Source organism: Idiotropiscis lumnitzeri, chromosome 18 (genome assembly GCF_059441095.1).
Source record: "Idiotropiscis lumnitzeri isolate Australia: NSW breed Sydney's pygmy pipehorse chromosome 18, RoL_Ilum_1.0, whole genome shotgun sequence".
In the NCBI taxonomy this organism is placed as follows: Eukaryota; Metazoa; Chordata; class Actinopteri; order Syngnathiformes; family Syngnathidae; genus Idiotropiscis; species Idiotropiscis lumnitzeri.
The window spans coordinates 5,774,209-5,795,768 of NC_142408.1; the positions used below are offsets into that span (position 1 = coordinate 5,774,209).

The 21,560-nt window shown below is 51.4% G+C and overlaps 2 protein-coding genes across 2 annotated transcripts; one reads left to right on the forward strand and one right to left on the reverse strand.

The window, feature by feature from the left end:
- Nucleotides 1-165: 165 nt before the first annotated feature.
- slc4a5b (solute carrier family 4 member 5b) lies at nucleotides 166-13,243 on the forward strand. The gene is made up of 27 exons (XM_088282071.1): nucleotides 166-262; nucleotides 497-586; nucleotides 948-1,015; nucleotides 1,453-1,686; nucleotides 4,634-4,763; nucleotides 4,950-5,110; nucleotides 5,262-5,423; nucleotides 5,573-5,680; nucleotides 6,005-6,060; nucleotides 6,356-6,513; nucleotides 6,825-6,912; nucleotides 6,991-7,145; nucleotides 7,223-7,348; nucleotides 7,507-7,681; nucleotides 7,759-7,892; nucleotides 7,965-8,145; nucleotides 8,325-8,415; nucleotides 8,648-8,700; nucleotides 8,779-8,970; nucleotides 9,403-9,516; nucleotides 9,695-9,808; nucleotides 10,327-10,488; nucleotides 11,073-11,251; nucleotides 11,336-11,408; nucleotides 11,803-11,871; nucleotides 11,934-12,107; nucleotides 12,362-13,243. Coding segments are annotated over exons 2-27 (3,369 nt in total). The 5' UTR covers nucleotides 166-262; nucleotides 497-584; the 3' UTR covers nucleotides 12,572-13,243.
- Nucleotides 13,244-13,529: 286 nt separating this feature from the next.
- On the reverse strand, nucleotides 13,530-21,422 carry sez6l (seizure related 6 homolog (mouse)-like). Its single transcript, XM_088282070.1, has 17 exons — nucleotides 21,205-21,422; nucleotides 19,356-19,568; nucleotides 19,092-19,225; nucleotides 18,467-18,668; nucleotides 17,488-17,673; nucleotides 17,243-17,414; nucleotides 17,015-17,181; nucleotides 16,611-16,805; nucleotides 16,285-16,423; nucleotides 15,860-16,056; nucleotides 15,590-15,784; nucleotides 15,291-15,482; nucleotides 15,011-15,205; nucleotides 14,385-14,420; nucleotides 14,193-14,313; nucleotides 14,000-14,108; nucleotides 13,530-13,923 (listed from the first exon to the last, which is right to left on the reverse strand). Exons 1-17 carry the CDS (start codon nucleotides 21,263-21,265, stop codon nucleotides 13,894-13,896), a joined length of 2,544 nt encoding a protein of 847 aa, XP_088138196.1. The 5' UTR covers nucleotides 21,266-21,422; the 3' UTR covers nucleotides 13,530-13,893.
- Nucleotides 21,423-21,560: the final 138 nt, after the last annotated feature.

Here is a 21,560-nt window from a genome sequence, read left to right on the forward strand (position 1 = left end):
GAACACAAATTGAACTAGCGGCTGAGGTGGACTCTTGTCAATGTTGGCTGGCTTATGGCGCCCAAATTGGAAAGTGCACGTCAATAGATGCCCTGCAGGTACGCGCGCGCGCAGTCCGAGTACGCGCGCGCACGTAGTTGAGTCAAATTTGTGTGAGTCGTGTCAGTTGTCGTCTGCTGTCTGCTGAATACGCCACTTAGCCAGTCTGCTGCTCTTTTTTGGACTTTGACACGCGTTCATTTTGGTTCTTTTCCTTCTTCAGGTAAGCGCCCGTCACGTTGATTCTCGTCCAAAATGAATTTGTCATTAAGTGCCGATTGCAGCGCGTTTTGTTTCTCATCGCCATGACAACCCGCCACCTGGGGTGCGATGTTGCTCTGCTTCCAGTGACAGCTGTCACATCCATGCATTGCGGTTTTGACCTTTGCTCTTGTGTGTTCCGTGTGCATGCGTGTGGCGACGCATGGCACGGCGGAGCACGTCACGTGACCTACAGGAAGTCAAGCTTCAAGTGATGGAAAAGTACATTTGACCTTCACAGTGGATGATCAGGCGTCAGCAGCTGCTTAGCCATCCCGAATGACATGTATTGATTAACACACACACGCACAAACACACACCGACATACGCACCCCCACACACACACACACACACACCCACTAAGTCATGGCGTCAGGCAGGAGGTCATTTTCCACCCTCAGCGTGACCAATAGGATATACTATGATAGTCTTGTGCACAGTCCAAATGCGATGGGTACACTTTTCTTACTTTGCCCGCTGCCCTCCACTCAGAATAAAATAATTAAAAAACAATAATTTTCAAAGAAAAATTATACTGAAGAAACAACAAGAGCTAGGTGAAGTTCATTACAATAATTTCAAAAAACAAAAATCATTGACGTTGTCATCGACCTGGTCCGGTATCACGTGTCCATCTTCCTCTTCAGGATGGAACCGCACGAGTGGCACCATGCCAAGGTCAGAGGTCACCGGCACTACGATGACGACGACGAGGGTGAGTGCGCGCATCCACAAGCGAAATGCTAACAGCGCATGTCAAATTCCATCATGTCGTTACATTGGATTCACATCGCCGGCGTCTGGCCGAACCAATTTGACATTTTTTTCACAAGAGGATACGATTGGTCAGCCCCCACGTGGGTCTGTCATCTGGTGAAACCATTGGTCAATCTATACGTGTGAAACAGCGAAATGTTAAAGGCTCAGCTGATGCGTGTTGATGTTTGTTTAGTTGTTTAGTTAGAATTTAAGGGTTTATTTTTAGCGATCCGTGTCTCAAGTGGGCGGCGACAAACATCTTGGTGGGCGCAATCATGAGCAACGCGTGGTAAACGTTCAATGCAGACGCTCGTCCGACACGATAACCGCCGCACTCGTACGATAAGAGAGGAATAAGCGACGGTGACTTTCTGCTGCGTGTGGCGTGTGCAGACGTGGAGGCGTTGTATGTAGGCGTTCCAGTGTCCCACCGGCGGAAGCGACGGCGCCACCGCTCGTCCGAGCAACAGCACGACAGCGACCGTGCCACTCGACGCTCACGCAACGAGCACCGCGTCTATCAGGAGCACCGCCAGCACGCCCGCCCGCCCTTCGACCCGGACAGCGACGACGACGATGACGACGACGGCCGCCGCGCTCAGATTGCGGACCACATCGACCCTTCCGGTAATCCGCCGCGCCGTCTTTGCGATTCCTCTTCACGTGTGGTCCATGCTGCCCAAAATCCAGTAGCGCTGCCCCCCTCACAAGTATCCGATCACAAGACGCGCTGAGCGAGAAGGCCTTCCTATCACCAACTCGTGATCTGATTGGCTATCGCAACTGTCTATCAACTGTAAAAGCTCCCTTGAGACGCAAAACACGAAACACGAATAGCGCGTGCGGTATTAGTAAATCTGCCTGGCAACATGAACTAGCTGAAATCTGATTGGATAAAAACTCTCAGCTACAAATACAACACGAGGATAAAATATGACATCATGTGAAGAATATGATCATGATTTCTTGATTCTATTAGGCCAGCAAGGAAGGCCTTGCAGGCCTTGACCGCCCACCGCTGCCGAAATCACATTTTCCATTTCAAATATGCTCAATCGAGTGCAAGTGGTTTCGACTTTTGTTCAGTCCAGTTCCGTCATATTTAATTTAAAGGTGCAATATATTTGCAATTCATCATGGAGTTGTTTTCAAACTTACAATTTGTGGTATCGTACGGAATTGGTAGCAGTCATGGCTGATCGTTATCGGGATGGGCAACAGTTTTAACATTTTCACTAAAACGTCCGATTGAGACAAACATTCCCGATTCTTTCCGGTGGCTTCCCGGTGCTTTATTCTTCTCCACTTTTCTTGGTGTGGGTCGGTGCTTGTGAAATGCTCGCAAATGCTAAGGAAGTTAGCATGCGCTGATGTTCTTGCCAACGCCTGCAAGTTGAACTTTTTTTGGGCTGGCAAGTTCCTAAACGTCACATGTGGAAGGTTAATCGCCCGCCTGGCTCACCACATTCCGCAGCCTTGGCCGGTCTGTGCGGGCCCGACCGTCTCAGGCCTTAAGCTGATTAAAAACACTTGTGTGTGCGTGCGCGTGTGTGGAGTGTTCTCCTGAGGCCTTCAGTGCGTGTCGGCCACCTGAGTAAAAACTTGCAGTTCCTTGCTGGAGCTTTTGAAGAGAAATCTCCTTCTTAGCTGGTTAACGGCTGAAGCGAGACGTCTCCGCCTGGCGTGTCGCGTTGCTGCCGCCGCCGCCGCCGCTTCTTTCGCTTACGCTCATGCTGCTGAGCTGACGAGTCGCTACCAAGCAAAAGCAAGCGCGATAGAGCCGTGCGGGCGTCGGACGCGCTCGCTATCATGGCTTCTTCCCGCGAGACGTTAGCTGACTCTCACGCAGGTAACAACGACCACGACCTACGAGGAAGACAAAACTTTTTTCTCCCATCGTTTGTCTGTAGATTAGTTAATTAAGACTTTATTACCTAGTAATTAGCATTTATTTGGCAATTAATTCCAACAGTCTCTACTGTGAATTGTCAAATAAATGTCCAACTGTTTGCATCATGAAATAATCAATTACTAATCAATTCTCAAATGAATCAATAACTCTGACTATCAATTATTCAACAACTAATTCTAAAACAAATGAATGAATCAGTTTGAGCTTGTTTGACTTCAATAGTCAGGATTTCAGCCTCTCAGGAGTTTTTTTTTCCATTCTCATCCCGGACTGATTATCTTTCAAAATGGGACTTTGCTGCTTTGACATTTTTACCATCAATTCCTTTTGTTTGGTTTCAATGTGTTTTTGCTTGTGGCTTTAGTCAAAAGAATTTTTTGGAAGTAAATGCTAGCGGAGCGTACCGTCCCTCTCCCAACGCACCCATTGTCAGAGGAGCGCACGGATGTCAGAGGAAAGTTCACAACTTGCCCTAACTGTCAATGCAGACGTCCCACCCGTGCAAATGACCCTGGTGACTGTGTGTCTGGTTTTGTTGGATTTAACTGCAGTGGTGGATTCTGTTGGCTCGTTTTCAGCACTAGCTGGGAATTTGTGGTAGCGTCCTTGAGTGGTTTCGATCCCCTTTGGAGGACGGAACTTATTGTTTTAGCTTTGGTTACGACATTGTCGTTTGGTGTTCCACAGGGTTCAATTCTGGGGCCTCTGTTGTTTTCATTGTATCTGCTCTCTTTGGGTTACTTTTTAACTGTCTTCATTGTTGATTTTTTTCATTGTTTGTAGTTGTATGACTTACTTTTGTTCCGTGTCCAGTACTTTGCGTACATCGGTGGTTGTCCTTAAAGTGCTTTAGAAATGCACTTGAGTTGAGATGAGTTGGAACCAAGAGCTGAGTTCCTCTGTGTTTGATGAGGGAAACGCAAAGCTGATCAAAAGCATCAGAGAACCGGCTCGCTGTGAGGGGGTTAAAAATCCGACGGTTGCACTCACTAGTAGCAGATCTAACAGCAGCAGGGGAAAACATGACATCAACAAAATCGCATCGTCCATCACTTTCAAAATAGAGACCGATAGACCAAAAGCAAGGACACGCTCGTCCGACAGCAAAGATTTCATGGGACTTTTAAAAAAAAAATGTTTTATTGTGAACGTTGCGCCATGTTGATGATGTCACACAACTCTGCCACCTAAAATTAAAAATTTATATAAATAAATAAAAGAAACATTTGTGTTTTATTTAGTTCTTTTTTTTCATTGACATTTTGTGAGGGAAGCGAGGCAAAATAATGGGCACATGCGAGCAGCTTGAAGTGGTGAGCGCCTCCAGTCTGGCCAATCGATAAAAATGGATCTAACGAGACTAATTAGAGCAGCTCGTTAATGGCGGACTGCTCCCGATCACAAGAAGAGCGCTCTCTTGTGGAGAAAACATGCACTGCAGCTCGAGGCCATCTTGGATTGGACGCGATTGACGTTCCGTCATGGGTTGGTAAAAGATGTCAACGGGCGAACAGATGAGCGTTAAGTTTGTCAAAGTGGAAAGTGACAAAAATAAGCTCAAGGCGCTCTCCAAATGCAATTGAGTGGAAAAGGTATTAGCTTAGCAGCTAGCCTACGTCCGTCATTTTCATTGATGCCAGAGCTGCGTCGGCCTTGTTGCAGTGTCGCCGGCGGCGGAGCGGCTTCGTCACATCCTGGGCGAGGACGACGGCGGGCCCACACCCACCATCTTCACGGAAATGGACACGCTGCAGCGGGAGGGCGGAGAGCTGGAGTGGAAGGAGTCGGCCAGGTGAGCTGCAGGCGGCGCGCCCCGGCTAAAAAAAAAAAAAAATAGGAAATAAAAAAACTTTGACTGAATCGGTAGAGCGGCTTGCTTGGTGACCCAGAGTTTGAGTGTTCCGTTTCTGGTGCTACCGATAAGACCGGCAAGAAGACACAACAAAGCAGGTCGCGGACTGACCTTTGTGATCGATAGGTGGGTGAAGTTCGAGGAGAAGGTGGAGGAGGGCGGCGAGCGCTGGAGCAAACCTCACGTGTCCACGCTGACGCTGCACAGCCTCTTTGAGCTGCGCACGTGTCTGCAGACCGGGAGCATCCTTCTGGACCTGGAGGCTTTCTCGCTCGTGCAGATTGTCGGTCAGACGCAAACCGTAAAACAGCCTCATTTCCAAACGGAATCCATTCATATTCATTCATATGCGAAGGCGATGGCGGCGAGGCCGATCGCGTGACCTGTCGTGCAAGGTGTCAGGTTAAAATGACGCGACGCATCATCGTCTCCCCGCAGACGAGATTGTGGAGCGTCAGCTCGCCGACGGTCTGATCTCAGAGGACGTGAAGGACAAGATCGTCTTTGTGCTGCTGCGTAAACATCGTCACCAGACCAAGAAGCCCATCCATCGCTCGCTGGCCGACATCGGGAAGTCGTCGTCATCGTCCGGCGCCGCCAGTAAGCGAGTGCGACACAAACACACACACACACACACGTGTTCGCACGCCGCCGCCGCCGCTTTGCGCTTGTGTCTGCGGGCTTCTAACATGGTGCCGCCTGCTTGCTCCGCCTCTTCACCCCTGACCGCTCCCCCCTTGCGTGCTCAGACCGTAGTCCTCAGGTCAACCTGAGTCGTAGCACAAGCTCCGCCTCGGCCGTCCGTCGCTCCACCGACGACCTGCCGACACGACACGCCAGCAGCCTGGGACGCCTGCGTGAGTCACGTGGACACACTCCTGTCGCTCACCTTAGCTTTAGCACCCGATGCTAACACACTAAAGGCGAAAGGCTTTGCTTCTCTCACTCTCAACTGAAATGCAGCATTTTTTTTTCCAAGTATCTATTTGATAGATGTGACCAACACTTGAAAACTTGAAGTGTTTGTTTGCTCCGTTTTGTGTGTTTTTATGGCGTGGAAAAGGATTACGGATTTGGTTGAAGTTCTAAATCATTGAGAATATAATCCGTGTGTTTGTGTGTGTCAAAGCTTTCTTTGTTGCCGTTCAAATGAACGTTGTGCGTTTGTGTCGCATTTACAGATCATGCGCAGAGCCGCAGCATGAATGACATTTCGGAGACGCCCAGCTCCGACCAGGTAACGTGCGCGCGTGCAGATAATTTTGGCCACAAATCATAAAAGTCGCCTCATTCATTTCGATCGTTTTAAAAGTTAGGGAGGGACAGTGTCAATCATCGCTGCACCTTTGAGCAACCTCTTTTTTTCCCCCATCACTTCCCTGGAGAAATAAAGCTCAAAACAAAGCTAGCCACCTTTCACATTTCCCATTCCACTTGAAAAGATCCACAGGAGGTCGGGTGTCTCCCCCTAGTGGAGATGGAAGGTACTGCGCCAGTGCTTCACAAAGTTGTGGGTGTTTCTCCTTGCGCAGATGAAGAACAAATTCATGAAGAAGATTCCCCGCGACGCCGAGGCATCCAACGTGCTGATCGGTGAGGTGGATTTTCTGGACAAACCTTTCGTCTCCTTCGTGCGTTTGGCGCAGGCCACGACGCTCGGCGGCCTCACCGAAGTCCCGGTGCCCACAAGGTGGGTGATTCCTCGACAGAACTTGAAAGAGAATTTGTGGTAGTATTTGTGCAACAACAGACGCTTATGAAAGTGGAAGTGCTGATTGAAGTCAAGACAAAAAAAGGGACAAGGCTATTTTGGCAACACAAGGAGTAGGGAAAAAAAATTTGTATAGTGGTGCCGTCTCCCACCAAGGGTGTCAAATGACAAACTAGTTTATGTCTCGTACTTGAAGATGATTGTATACGCCAGAACACAAAGCTCAGTGGGAAAGTTGTGGAACTTAGGAGTTCAGAACCACAGTGTTTGAGCCTGCTATTTGGAAACAGGTTCCTCTTCATCCTGCTGGGTCCTCACGGCAAGACCAAGTCTTACAACGAGATCGGTCGCGCCATCGCCACGTTGATGGTGGACGACGTAAGTTGCGCCCCGATCGGCTCCCGTGCGGCCGGTCGCCGCTGTCTTGATTGACACGGCGTATCTTTGCGCCTCCAGCTGTTCAGCGACGTAGCCTACAAGGCGAGAGAGCGCGAGGACTTGATCGCGGGTGTGGACGAGTTCCTGGACGAGGTGATCGTCCTGCCTCCGGGAGAATGGGACCCCAAAATCCGCATTGAACCACCCAAGAAGGTTCCTTCGGCGGAGATGAGGCGGGAGCTTGGAGCCGCCTGATGATGTCATTGGCGCCGGACACGGCCCTCAACCCGGTCTTGTCTGTGCCTTCCAGGAAGTCGGGGCTGAACTTGAACGAGCTAGCCCAAATGAACGGCTCGACTGGCGGGCCGGCTGGCGGGGTAGACGAGCAACTTCCTGTCCCGCACGAGGTTGGCGAAGAGCTTAAGTTCACTGGCAGGTAAGGTGGGAGGGGGAGGGGCAGGGTGAGTGAGAGAGAGAGAGAGAGAGAGAGATCCTAGATGAGTGTGCAAGACCAGGTTTAGGGTTCGCGTTCGACGCAAACGTGAATTGATTCCGTTCCAAGACATTTGCCCGCTTTGTTGTCCCCGCCCGAAGACTCGGCGGCGGCCTGTGGTTGGACGTGAAGAGGAAGATGCCGTGGTACTGCAGCGACATCTACGACGGCTTCCACATCCAGACCATCTCAGCCGTCCTCTTCATCTACTTGGGCTGCATCACTAACGCCATCACCTTTGGCGGCCTGCTGGGTGACGCCACCGACAACTACCAGGTGAACATGACATCTCCTGCTCAGGTCTCGGTGCTCGAAGGCGGGCTCTGAGGCCCGGGTGACTCCTCCTTCCTCAGGGTGTGATGGAGAGCTTCCTGGGGACGGCGTTGGCGGGAACCGTCTTCTGTTTGTTTGGCGGTCAGCCGCTCATCATCCTCAGCTCCACCGGACCCATTCTCATCTTTGAGAAGCTCCTCTATGAGTTCTGCAAGTAAGGCTGAGGCGAGCGAGCGAGCGAGCGACGGGACACGCGTGACCACGGCGATGCCGCGTTTGTGTCCAGGAACAACAGTGTGGACTACATGGAGCTGCGACTGTGGATCGGGATCCACTCGTGTCTGCAGTGCTTTGTCTTGGTGCTGTCGGACGCCAGCTACATCATCCAGTACATGACCCGCTTCACCGAGGAAGGCTTCTCCAGCCTCATCTCCTTCATCTTCATCTCCGACGCCATCAAAAAGATGGTCCGCCAGCCCCGCACATGCCTATTGCCTCTTAATGACGATACACATTTGACTCCCCTCCTTCACCAAGCCACACTTCCACTTGCCCGCCATATTCCTCCGAGGCTAGCGGCCTCTGACCCACCTCTGACGTGTTAGCACCTCGTGCGAGCTAGCTGTGACTCTCGTCTTCCATGCAGGTGGGCGCCTTCAAGTATTACCCCATCAACCGCACCTTCAAGCCCGACTATGTCACGTCTTACAAGTGCGACTGTGTCCCTCCAGACCAGGGTGAGTCCTTCTTACGGGTCATGAAGACCTGCTCTTTATGGTCTTGATGTTTCTCTTTTGTACCCCGTCCTTGCTCACGGTGGCGTGGCCTAAAAACGTGAGTCAAAATCTCAGCGCTGTTCTCCATCTTGACGTTTCATTTTTAATGGAATCTTCTCCAGCATCGATGTCACTTCCTGTTTCCTGTGACTTCTTCCTGTTTGTAACTGAATATTCTCTGACATCATCGCAGTGCTCCCCTGGAACATTTCAGCTCCTCTGGCTGATGACAACATGTCCCTGTTGGTGAGTGACATTCTCCTCATTTTTTCAGCGAGGAAGTCGGAAGCGTAATTTGTGATTGTCGCGTGGGTGGCGCCGCAGTTCAACGTGAGCGATCTGGACTGGACTCAGCTGAGCAAGAAGGAGTGCGTCAAGTATGGCGGCGCCCTGGTGGGCAAAGCGTGCAAGTACGTGCCCGACCTGGCCCTCATGTCCTTCATCCTTTTCTTCGGCACGTACTCCATGACCGTCACGCTCAAGAAGTTCAGGTTTAGCCGCTACTTCCCCACCAAGGTGAGAACCAGGCCCGACTGGCCCAGACCACACCCGATCTCCTTTGCTCGTCTCCAGCATGGGCAACTTTTACAAACCATGTACTCCGATGACATGTGGATCATTTTCATTTCATTCATTTAGTAACGGCAAAGACACAAAAAGATTTTCGATGTGTAACTATCTCCCAAAGCTCCAAGTGCAATTTTGACCATTTCAAATTTGAGGCTGTAACGGTACAAACGATAAAGAGATAACACAATACTGTCAAAATTTGTAAAAAAACAAAAGAAAAACTTGAATTTTGTCGCTAGCGGCCATTGAGAGCGCAAATGACAACGGCCTGCTGAAAATCATTTCTTGCCTGACGCTTAGCATAACCTAGCAACCGGATGCGAGAGCATGCTGTCCCTATCTCGTGACCCCGCCCCTTTTTCCTCCCCCTCACCGCAGCTGCGTCAGCTGATCAGCGACTTCTCCATCGTCATCTCCATCCTTATCTTCTGCGGACTGGATGTCCTCCTGGGCCTGGACACGCCCAAACTGCACGTTCCCATGCACTTGAAGGTCCCTGAGGTCCCTGAGCGCATTGCACGGCCGCCCGCCCGCCCTTTGCAGCAAACGTAGCACCTCCCTCCGTCTAGTTCGCATAATCATGAAAGACATGATGCTGATTGCGCATTTTTAACCAACAAATCTCGGCTTTCTCCTCTTCACTGTCTTTGTGTGTTTGTGTGATGCTAAGCTAAGGAAGCTAATCAGTGATTTTGCCATCTTCATGTCAATCATGTCCTTTGTGGCTCTGGATATGTTGATGGGTTTAGACACGCCCAAACTGATCGTTCCCACTGAGTTGAAGGTACCTCGCCTCGCCGCTTCACTTCAGCATGCTCGCTTCACGCTGTTATTATTATTATTATTATTATGATGTTGTCCCGAAAGGGTTCACAGTGCTTCACTTCCTCCTCATTTTGTGGGCTGCAACTCGCTATTATTTTAAGAATTTGTCAAAAATATTTTTTCCACATTAATTCCAAGATTTTACTCAAGTAAATATCGGTTCCACGCTTTGTAAAAAAAATCGTAATCGAAAAACACGATTAATCGCGATCAATTATGTCCATTTTTGCACTTAACAAAAATTCAATCGCTTGACAGCTCTCATTAAAAAACACATTCGGGAACAAGGCTAAAGTTCACTAAGAATTCCTCACGTAGGGATTCGGGAATCCAAAATTCTCAAAGTCTACTAGTAAGTTAAGGTCGCACCTTGCACGAGTGACTTGTCCAAAAACCAAAAAACAAAAGTCTGCCCCAAGTGAAGCTGTGTGAATCCTTTCCCCGTAAATCCCAATTGAAGTGAAGTTTGTTTTGCAGCCCACGCGAGCCGACCGCGGCTGGCTGGTGATGCCGTTCGGTAAGAATCCGTGGTGGTGGTACGTGGCCAGCTTCGTGCCGGCGCTGCTGGTCACCATCCTCATCTTCATGGACCAGCAGATCAGCGCCGTCATCGTCAACCGCAAAGAGAACAAACTCAAGGTTAGTTGGAAAAGGTTTCAAACGCTTGCTTGTGGCGCTAAACGCGTTCAGAGGCAATTTTTGGCGGTTGAGATGAACTTTTGGCTGACTCGCGACCACATCGCATACTTGAGGGCCGGACTAAAATCAACCTCCGGCCTTTGTTAATCGAACCCTTTTTAAAAATTTGTCATTTGAATATGGGAAGAAACCGGAGTACCCAGAGAAAAGCCACGCAGGCACGGGAAGAACATGCAAACTCCTCACAGGAAGGCCAGAGTCTGAATCGAACCCACGACCTCTGCTCCGTGAGGCCACCGTGCCGCCCAGGATGCAGTAAATGAAGTTTTCTTTCGACGCAATTCCGAGGTTCTCAGATTTGAGTGAAATTGGTGTGATGTCCGCCCCACATGTCCGCAGTACTCTGTATCTGTGGCCCCTCCTACCCATTTAACCCAAATTTTGTCCACAATCAGGTCAACAATATGTTGCGCTAAATGTTTAGTGCGGAAGTTGGAAATGGAAAAAAAAAAATTAATTTGAGGCAAGTGAGGCCCACACAAAAAGCAGCAGCATCAGGTTCAAGTGTGCCCCCTCCCCTGCAGAAAGGTTGCGGCTACCACCTCGACTTGTTCTGGGTGGGCATCCTGATGGCGGTGTGCTCCTTCATGGGTCTGCCGTGGTACGTGGCCGCCACCGTCATCTCCATCGCGCATATTGACTCGCTCAAGATGGAAAGCGCGTCCAGCGCGCCCGGCGAGCAGCCGCAGTTCCTCGGGGTCCGGTAAGACGCCACCCCCTCGCCGCGGACAACAACGACATCTTGCTTTCCTTGTTGACTCGGGTGCTCTCTTCCTCGCACCGCCAGCGAGCAGCGGCTGACCGGAACGCTCGTCTTCGTCCTCACGGGACTTTCTGTCTTCCTGGCGCCCGTCCTGCAGGTCAGACTTGAGCACGTCGCAAACCAGTCTGCCGTCCCAAGCAACTCTGCTCTCTCAAGCTTGTCTGCTTTTTCCGAGCAACTCTGCTGCCGAAACCCAAATTGTCTCGTGAAGCCGAAATAACCCGGCCTCTTCCTGGAATTCGACCCGCATTCCCAACTTCTCTGAGCAAAACCTGATTTGCTTCACAAACCTGATTGTCTTCCGCTGCATGCTAATGACTTGCTAACAATACTTGCTAATGACAAACAACTCTTGATGTGATTCTTGTGACTTAGCATCGCATGCTAACAACACAGGGCCTCTTTTTTTTCAGCCCACATGTTCCGATGCTAACCATAGCCACCGAGGCTAATGTATGCGAGTGTAGCTAACGCTAATTTTCATGTTGCAGTACATCCCCATGCCAGTGCTGTACGGCGTCTTCCTGTACATGGGCGTGGCTTCGCTGAGCGGCATCCAGGTTGGCATTAGCGTTAGCGTTAAGTTAGCACGTGCGTGTGTCTAATTGCGTCTGCTTGCCAGTTCTGGGAGCGCATCAAGTTGTACCTGATGGCGCCTAAGCACCAGCCGGATTTTGCCTTCCTGCGTCATGTTCCTCTGCGCCGAGTCCATCTTTTCACCTTGGTTCAGATCACCTGCCTGGCCGTCCTCTGGGTCCTAAAGTCCACATTTCTGGCCATCATCTTCCCCGTGATGGTGAGCATATTTGCCTCCTTTCATTGTGGCGATGCGTTCCGGAGAGGTCGCGGTGAACTCGATGAGCCAATACAACGCAGACAAGACGCTTGGCGGCGACACGCAAATCTTTTTTGCACTTTTTACGCCTGCCTACGAATATTATATGTGACATTTTTCAAGGATTCTTTGGCGCCTAAGATGATGTCAATGTCCGAATGCGGCGGCACGGGGGCGGTGCGTTTGTACGCGCTCACGCCGTCTCCCATGCGTAGATCCTGGGTCTGATGGTGGTGCGGAAGCTTCTGGATATGATGTTTTCCCAGCGCGACCTGGCCTGGCTGGACGACATCCTGCCCGACAAAGACAAGAAAAAGAATGAAGACGACAAGAAGAAGAAGAGAAAGAAGACGACGATGGCCGACACGGAGAGCGACGAGGAGGCGAGTGAAAATGTCCTCCGGAGCAAGTTGACGGAAGCATGAAGCTGCTAATGTCGAGTTAGCATTTTGGCTGGGCAAAGGTTTTTCCCATCATGCCATGGAGCACAAGTTAAAGAATTTTGTTTGCTTTAACATTTGACCAATAATTTCTACTTTGTAAACGTTGTTCCTTGTTCCAATTTGTAGGCTTTTATTTACTTATTTTTATGTCTGCTTGACATTTATCTTGAGTTGCGCTGACCTCGAGCATCTCTAACATGAACGGGGCGTGCGAGTATGACTAACATGTAGCCTGTGTTCTTCTTCCTGCAGTGTTGCTGACGGGTTTTTTTTCTTTCTCTACTTCTTCCTGTTCCTGCTCGCTGAGCACAACGCTAACGCCTTTCGCCTATGCTCGTGTGACTAACATCTACCACATGCAGAGAACTGTTTGGAGTGCCGGCACCTGAAAGTGGGGGGGAGACTTCTTTTGAGTGACGTGACGGGCAATTTTTTGCTTTTGACTACACGTTGGTGTAGACTGGGCGGAGCTTAGCTGAACCTAGCATGTTGACTCCCTCCCTGTCTATGTGGCCACGCCTCCCCTCAGGTCCCCGACTCCACCCACACTAGCCGTCCCGCCCCCTCCTTGGGCTGTGAGTAACGGCCCCCTACACCGCCACCCCCTGCTGGCTTTTCATATTTCTCATTAATAAATTCTACAGATGTAAAACATTTGCTTTTGTTTTCGAACCACGTAGCACATGCTAACTATTTCGCACGACTGATGTGATTTCACGAACTCTTTTTCTCGTTTCAACCTTTCGTTTTAAAGGGAGGGGGAAAATTGCCATTCTTTTTTGTGATACATTTGCTCGCTCATTCATTCATAGGCCATTCTTATAACACATCCTCAATTCATGTCAACCATGTGAAAGTTTTCTTCAGTGTGACGTCCTTCAGCGTCATCAGTGATGTTCATTTTCTTTGCGGCGTGGTTATTAGTCAGCATCCACACACATTTCTAAACCAAACATTTATTTCTTTGTCTCTTGCTCAAGAAAAGGAACGACACACCAGTCATCATCACGCCACATGAATATGACATCATTAGGATTCTCACGACGACATGACGGGTGAAAAAAACCTCCTCGCTTGACATATTTACACGACCAAACCAACAAGACGTCCACACAGGCGTCCACCAGCGCTCAAAGCTCCTCGATTGGTTGATCACACTTGACAGCTTTATTTGCACACACTGGTGAAAATGATGAGCTTGGTCTTGGCCCCGCCCACCTGGCCTCACCACCCATGGGCGTCCTCCAGGCTATTTACATCACCTCCTTCCGGGCAGGGTGGTGCCGTTTCCTTTTCGGCGCTCTTCAAATGGACACTTCATATTCACGAGAGTCCTGCACACAAAGCAGAGGAGGGAGCTAATGCTAAGCCAAGGTGAGCTAAGCTAAGCTAAAACCGCCACTCACTCACCGCGCCGCCCGCCTCGTAAATGGGGTTGTCAAACTCTGCCTCTGCGGTGATCTGCCGGTAGGGGTGCGGATACACTAGGGGCAGACCGAGGTCAGAGCCGGGACGGAACCTGACAGGAAATGACATCACACGCGGGCTAAGGTTAGCCGAAACGAACATCACTTATTCCATCCGAAGTGCCGCGGATTCCCACCGTGTAACCAGCACATAAATGCCTCCCAGCAATGCCGACATCAGCAGAAGCAGGACCAACCCGGCCAAAGCCAAACTGCCGCCGTCCACTGCAGCACCAAGGCCAGCGCCAGCGTGCGACACTGACACACGCACACAGTCGTGAACACGCGCGCTCACACACACACGCACGCACACACACACGCACGCTCACCTTCCAAAGCGTGGTTGGAGAAGCAGGCGTGGTCAGCTGCAAAACATAGTCAAGACGTCAAGTCAGACACTTCCTGTTTGGCTGTCCAGTGTGACCCTGTTGCCCGCCTCCCTGATTGGCTAAGACGGCTAGTCCTTGGGGAGCGAGCGCTGATTGGGTGAAAAGCCAACACCAAACCCTGAATCTATTTTCAAACCCAAATCTTTCTTTGAAAACATAACCCAACTCCATTGAAGCCAACTTGGAAATGGACATTTGAATTTTCTTTATAAGGCATGTAAGATGAATTTATTCTAGTCAAGTGTTCATTCATTCATAAGGCATTCAGTACTTCTGTCCAATATCCATGTTTGTGTGTATTGTCCTTATGGGGACTGGCAATCTCCTAGCGTGAAGGTCGGATGCCAAAAGTTGATCATCCAGTGCTTAGGTACTTTGGTCCCCGCCCCCTCACCCCCCCCAATGGGTAGAGGATGGAGCGTGTTGAGAAGTACTTATTCATCTATAAGTCAAGTCAGGTTTCACTCCAAGGTTGACTGCATGACCGACCGTAAACCTGCACAGTCACTAATACATCAACCCTTTATCATTCATCATGGAGTCATCATGATGGAAAGCCGTCTCACCCCTGCAGATGGGCAGTGGTCCGCTCCAGTAGGAGGGGCTTCCCCGGACGCACTTAATGGCGACATCACCGACTAACTGGTAACCATGGTAACAGACAAAGGCGAGCGTCTCCCCGGGCAGGTAGATGTGCTTGGACATCAGCTGGTAACCGTTGTCGGGGACACCGGGGTTGGCGCATGAGAGCGAGTCCTCAGCTGCAACGCAAACACAGCATGCCACAAACCTCAGAGCTCCCTCATTCAAAGACTCGGAAGTTTGCTCAAACAGGAAATGACTCACGGGCGCATCGCGGGAGGTGTGAAGTCCAAACAGGAGTCCCCGGCTCACGGCCGTAGCAAGTGATGGTGGCACCTCCCTGGAGGATGTACCCGGGGTTGCAGCGGTACCGGACAGTGGTCCCCACTAGCAGCTTAGGGTCTGAGAGGGAACTGGTGGCGTGCTCCACGTGACCCGGGTCTGAACAGTACATGACTGGCAAAAAGAGAAGAAGAACAAGGTTAGAGACGTGGCAAGTGTTGGAAATCCCTCCCGATTGTCATCACTAATTTGCTGAGACTGATTGTGAAATGGCCACCGACTCTTCTGACAAAATGGCGGCTGGGCGCTCCACGAGAGGTCCAGCTGGCACGTGAGGGTGGCGCCACCCTGCAGGTCGTATCCTGGGTCGCATTGGTAGGTCACGCGTGCGCCGCGTAGCGCTGCGCCGTCCACGCGGGTCTTCCAGCCGTTTTGGATCTCGGGCAGGTCGGCGCACGAGTCGTTGCGGGAGACCTCTGCGGAACGGTAGAAGCACGGTTTGTGTGTTAGCATGTTAGCATATGAGCTCACCAGCTATGTTGGCGCCTCACCCATGTAGTTAATGATGAAGCCCTCCCCTTTGCCCAGCACGAGTCCAGCCGGGTCCGAGTGGAAGGTGACGCTGAGGTCGGGTGTGCCGGAGAAGAGCTTGAAGGGGGCGCGCCCCCCCGAGTAGCGGCCCAGCAGGCGGGCGACGCCCTCGTCGCCGTCCGTCACTGTCAGCAAGTCTCCCTCGCTGATGTTGAGACTGACGCCAGACAGAAAGATTTCGCTCAGCGCTGCATTCTATCGGGGATTGTCATCTGCAGGATGATCAGTCGCTCCATCAATCCGTCCGTCCGTCCGTCCATCGGTTAGCCAGTCAGTCTGTCGTCAGTACCCTCCCTCCTTCAGTCCATAAAACCGCCCACCCGTCGTCAGTCATCAGTTCACCCAACTGTCCGTCCGTCAATCAACCAATGGCTGTTGTCCTCACAGCTGCACGTCGAGGAGCACCCTCTTGTCTTCTCCAACGTGGACGCTCCACGCACACTCCTCGCCCTCGCCGTACCACTCGGGCCAGTTGGGCGACAAGATGACGCCGCCCGGTCCGCTCAGGTCGCCTCCGCACTGAGCTAAAAGAAAACAACAAACTGCTGAGTTGCGGGCTGGCGTTGGGTGCGAGGTTTTCGAGATTGCCTTCATTGCTAGATTGCGCCGGCGGCGGGTGTAAGGAGCTGATGTGTATTATTGGTGTTGGTTAAATGACGACTACGAGTTGTACTGTTTGACGTGCGCCCACTTCCTGGTTTTGTTGCTCACCTTTACAAAGCGGTTCGGTGTCATTCCAGTAAGGGTCTCTGGCACTAATGCACTCGATGATGGGCGGGCCCTGTTCTAGAGCATGACCCGGGTCGCAAGTGAACTGGACCACTGCGCCGACGCCGTACAGAGGGTCCGATGTGGTGAAGTTGCCATTCTGGAGGTACGGCTCATAGCAGTGACCTCGCTCGAAGGCTGCAAAGAAGACAAAGTGGGCCTGCTTTACAATCCGTCACGTCGCGTCTCCTCCCGAAGCACATCGGTACTTGCTAGACAGTGTTTCAGAACTGTGAGCAAAAACGTCACGGTATTAAAGCAACAGCGCCAAAATGTCCTTTTTGGAAATATGCGAGGGTCTATTTTACCATGCATGCCGAGATGCCCATTTTGGTCTTGATACAAACCTTCGTAGCGGATGTTGAATCCCGTGTTCTGGTCAGACCGCTCTGTGAAGAACTGGATCCTCACGGCAGGACCCTCACTGATCACCCCCTCAAAGGGCACATGTGCGCTCCGACCCGAGTCGAAGAGCACCACGGAACCGGCGTCCAGGCCGCTCCACAGAACCAGTCTAACCGCAACACATCGTCAACAACAACTTTCCGCCGAGGTTTTGCGTGCTTCCGACCCACCTGTCTGAGGGTCCGAGCTGGAGGCGCTCCAGGTGCAGGTGCAGCCTCCGCTCCTGGGCAGCCTCCAGGGACCAGGAGCATGAGTGGTTCTGTGTGGAGTTGGACCCGTGACGGGGCGAGGGGGATATGACCCTGCCCAGCGTGGCGTTCTTCACCGTACCGCCACACAGAGCTAGAGAGAGGAAATGACAGCGCTGAGCCGCGCTCGTGGAAACAGGCGCAGCGTGGGCGTGGCGGACGCTGACCTCTGCAAGTGGGCTCCTTGCTGCTCCACGCTGGCCTTGAGGCGTTGACGCAGGTGAGCACCGGTTCCCCCTGCAGGTGGTAGCCCATGTGGCAGCGGAAGCGAGCGCTGCCCCCCGGCAAGAGGTCCAACACGGACACCTCCCCAAAGTGGGGCCGCTTGGGGAGTAGACAACTCAGTCGGAAGACTAACACACAAGCACAAAAACAACAATTAGCATCCACGTTCACTCAGTGGTGGGCGGTAAGGCCTTCTCTGCTGGCCTAACATAATCAAGAAAAAATTATTATATTCTTCACACTGATGTCATATTATATCCTAGTGTTGTATTTTTAGGTGAGAGTTTTAATCCAATCATAATTCAGATAGCGAGATAGATAGATAGACAGAAGCACAATTGTGCGAGCGACTGTTCTGAAGCGAGGTCGTCCAACACTCACTCAGTATTGTGTAAGTGCGGTTCTGTAAAATTATTTGTTCAGCCGTGGTGTCAGAAATGATGGTAATATGAGGGGTATTTATTCAAGGAGGACTTCATTGAAGGCCCAGGTGTGAAATGCACGGCCCGCCACTGGCACTAGGTGGCGTCCGGTGACATTGGATGCTATCTTGAGTTGCTGAGTCGGCTTATTTATATTTAGGGGTGTTACCATCTGGATGTTGAGATGAGTTGATCCCTACATCTCGTGTAGTGTGTTGTACATGCATGTGTGTACGTGCGCGTGCGTGTGTGTGAGGAGCAGCGTTGTACTCATAGACACACGCACGCACACACACGCGCGCGCGCGCGCGCACACGCACGCAAGCAGGAGGCGTTTAACGAGCCCTGACTAATAAAAGTTGTAATGAGCTCGTTAAGAAGCATGCTAAGTCACGTGTTGACTGCATGTAATTAGCACATTAGCATCAACGCAAACACCCGTTTAGCGCTGCATGTGTATGAGGCGCGTTCACGCGCATGCTTGAACGTGCGCGCTCACTCTGGTAGTGCAGTAGGAACGTGCCGACGCCGTCGTCGTCGTCGTGCGCTGAGCTGAAGAAGACCGCAAGCGTGTTGCTGGGGCTGCGGATGACTTGCCCCTCCACCAGCAGCGTTTGATTGGCAAGCAGGAGCCAGGCCCCGCCCTCGGCCACACCTCTGATGGACAGCCGCTCGTCGTCTGACAGGTTCACCCTCTTCACCTGAATGCGCAAACGCTCAGTCAAAAATATTGGGACACTGGCAGGACGAGATGGTTTGTTTGGCCCGAAATGCCAAATGAGTCTCAAAGGGCTTGACAAGCGCCCAGTTGACAAACATTCGCGACGTCCTCAGATCCAAACCGGGATGGCAAGGTACCACTTGCTTGGGATGCCAGATGGGGGATGGGCAGGTTGCGAAATATGCGAGTGAGCCACGTTGAACACAAATGGTGGTGCAGAACAATGTGAACAAGGACAACACCATCAGGGAAGTGGTTCATCTTCAGGGGCCGGCCCACTCATTCCACGCAGAATCCATCGAGTCACCACCTGGCATTCAAGAGGCGGGGAAAGAAGGCCCCGCATGCGCGTGTGCGCATCCATATGTGTGTGTTTGTGTGTGTGCGTGCAGGTGTCACGTACCTGCAGCTCGACACCGTAGCCCGCATAGACGGTAATGGTGTACGTGCAGCGCACGTGGCCAGCCGAGCGAAGCGCGTCTGACGAGTCGATGTAACCTTCAGGTTGCTTGAAGGTCACAGAACAGCCGGAAGGTTCTGGAAAGATTTATTGATCTAAAATGACTGTTGAGCTGATTCAGGAGTTAGACACGAGTCAATGATTCCGAAGACTTTTTCTTCCACTTTATAAAATCTGGAAATAGGCGCGGCCAACGTGTCAACACACCTGATGATGATGAAGCATCGACATCAGGGAGCGTAGCCTCATCCCGCACCCTGGGCGTGCGTGTTGGCGTGTGCGTGAGCTCGAGTGTGGTTTCCGGAGGCAGGGGGCTGCCCCCCACCTCCTCATGGAGGGCGGAGGAGAGGACGCCCCATTTCTGCTGCTGAGCGCTCTCTGCTGGCCAACCGACAGACTGCACCTTTGCCAAGCTTGGCTCTGTGGACACACACAGCAAATATTTGGGAGATTTTGTGTGTTCGTTCATTTTCTCTCTCTCTCTCTCTCTCTCTCTCTCCTGCACAAATAAAAGAAGATTCCACAAAAGTTGTCTGTGTGCCAGCACACCCTTGTGAGTGGTTGTCATGGCAATCGCCTGACGAGTGGATGACAACCAGAAGAAGTGAAAGTAGTTTAGAATCATCATACGTTTTAATCCTCTTGGGGATTACGCTCGCTGAAGAGAATCAAGGATTCGTGTTACGCGCTTGTGCGTGTGCGTGTGTTAGTTGAGATTAGCGAGGATTTTTTTTAAAAAAAAGCATTGATGTCACTTTGAGTGCTTCTAAAGTTCCTGAATAGAAAGAAGCAAAGACGCTGCAAAAATGTGTGTGTGTGTGTGTTTGTGAGTCATGACAAACTCTTCAACCTACTTCAGCCCTCCCAATCCACGACAGTAACGGGGGGGGGGGGATTTTCGCTTTATACATGTAACTTTGTTGGCTGAACATTACTGTCTGTCACTAAACATTTTTTGCACGGCTTGAAAATGTACTGTGCATCTATTTTAGTGTTGCTCGTGAATATGCAAATGAGTTTGGAACCTTAAAAGCCAAACATACACTGTGTGGAGAAAAGTGTTTTTTTTTCAGGGTCACGTCCGCTCTTGGCTGAACGCTTCTTTCATTTCGCTGTCTGCTCCACACTTGATGTGGATTTCTAGGCGAAGTACCGATACCGCTCATACTCTTGATACTTCAAATTACAGATAATTGTGAGCAAACATCTTTCTTTTTTTCTGACACGCAGCAATTCGCTGATTTGTCAAAACTTGAGAACTTGTTTGATGTGAGATTTTTTTTCCCCCTAAGTATTGCCGACTAGTATCGGCAGCATTCACGGACAACTCGGTTCCTTGAAATAAGGCTGGTCTCGGCAAGAATCACGGTCGCTTCACGTTAGCTCGCCAGATTAAAGGAGAAGATGATGATGATGTCATCCTCAACTCAACTCGACGCGTCATTGCTAAATTGACGCTAACTCGATAAGTTTTCCGCCGCGGGCTGCTGTTGCGCAACCCTGCGAGGCTCTTCAACCCGGCGATTTCCGCCTCATCTCACTCGCACACAATCCGAGAGGATGCCGCGAGGACACGGCAAATGTTTACACATCGCTGTTCTGAGGCCAAGAAAAATGAGAGCAAGAGAAATAAATCATTTGCGTGACCTATGACCTTAGAACTTCATTGAGCGGCAGAACTCAAAATATCCAAGCGCAAGTGTGCGAGGGTTGTGTAGACCTTTTCTATCCACTGCAAATGGGCAAGTGTGCCTTTCCCTCATGATGAAAATGGCTGCTAGCGAGACGTGGAGGGGTTCCTAATATTATGACCAGTGGAGGACTGAGGTGGACCGGACCCCTTCGACAGCAACTTGATAGCGCGCACGCGCGTTCAGACACACGCCCACGTACACGCCGCAGCGCGTGTTGACATCCGCGCGCACACGCCCCATGCACACGCGCACTGCAGTGCACACGCCGCAGAGCAAAACAGGCATGCACGCGTGGACAAAACCTCCACTCGAAAGACTGCAGCGAACGGCACGCACGCGCACACAAGCAGAGCGTGTCTCACCTGGACGCGGCGTGACGCAGCCGCACGCCAACCACAGCAACACGCACGCGCGCCGAGACATCAAGACAAGAGGCGGGTCCGTTGGTCAAGGGCGGAGGGGGGGGGGGGGGGGCGTCTTCACCTCGGAGGGTGGGGGTCTTGTCCTCGGCTCCGGTGGCACGTGCGAGCGCAACTCGAATGTCCGCCAGCCACTGCAGCTTCCTGCTGCCTCGCGCACTCGCCCCTCCCCCGCACACGCCCCCCACCTCTCTCGCCATCTCTTTCTTTTTTTGTATCGCTGGTTTTCCTTTTCTATCATTTGCTCTCGCTTCAATATTTTGACTCGTCCTTCTACAGGAAGTTTCTCCTTTCAGCCT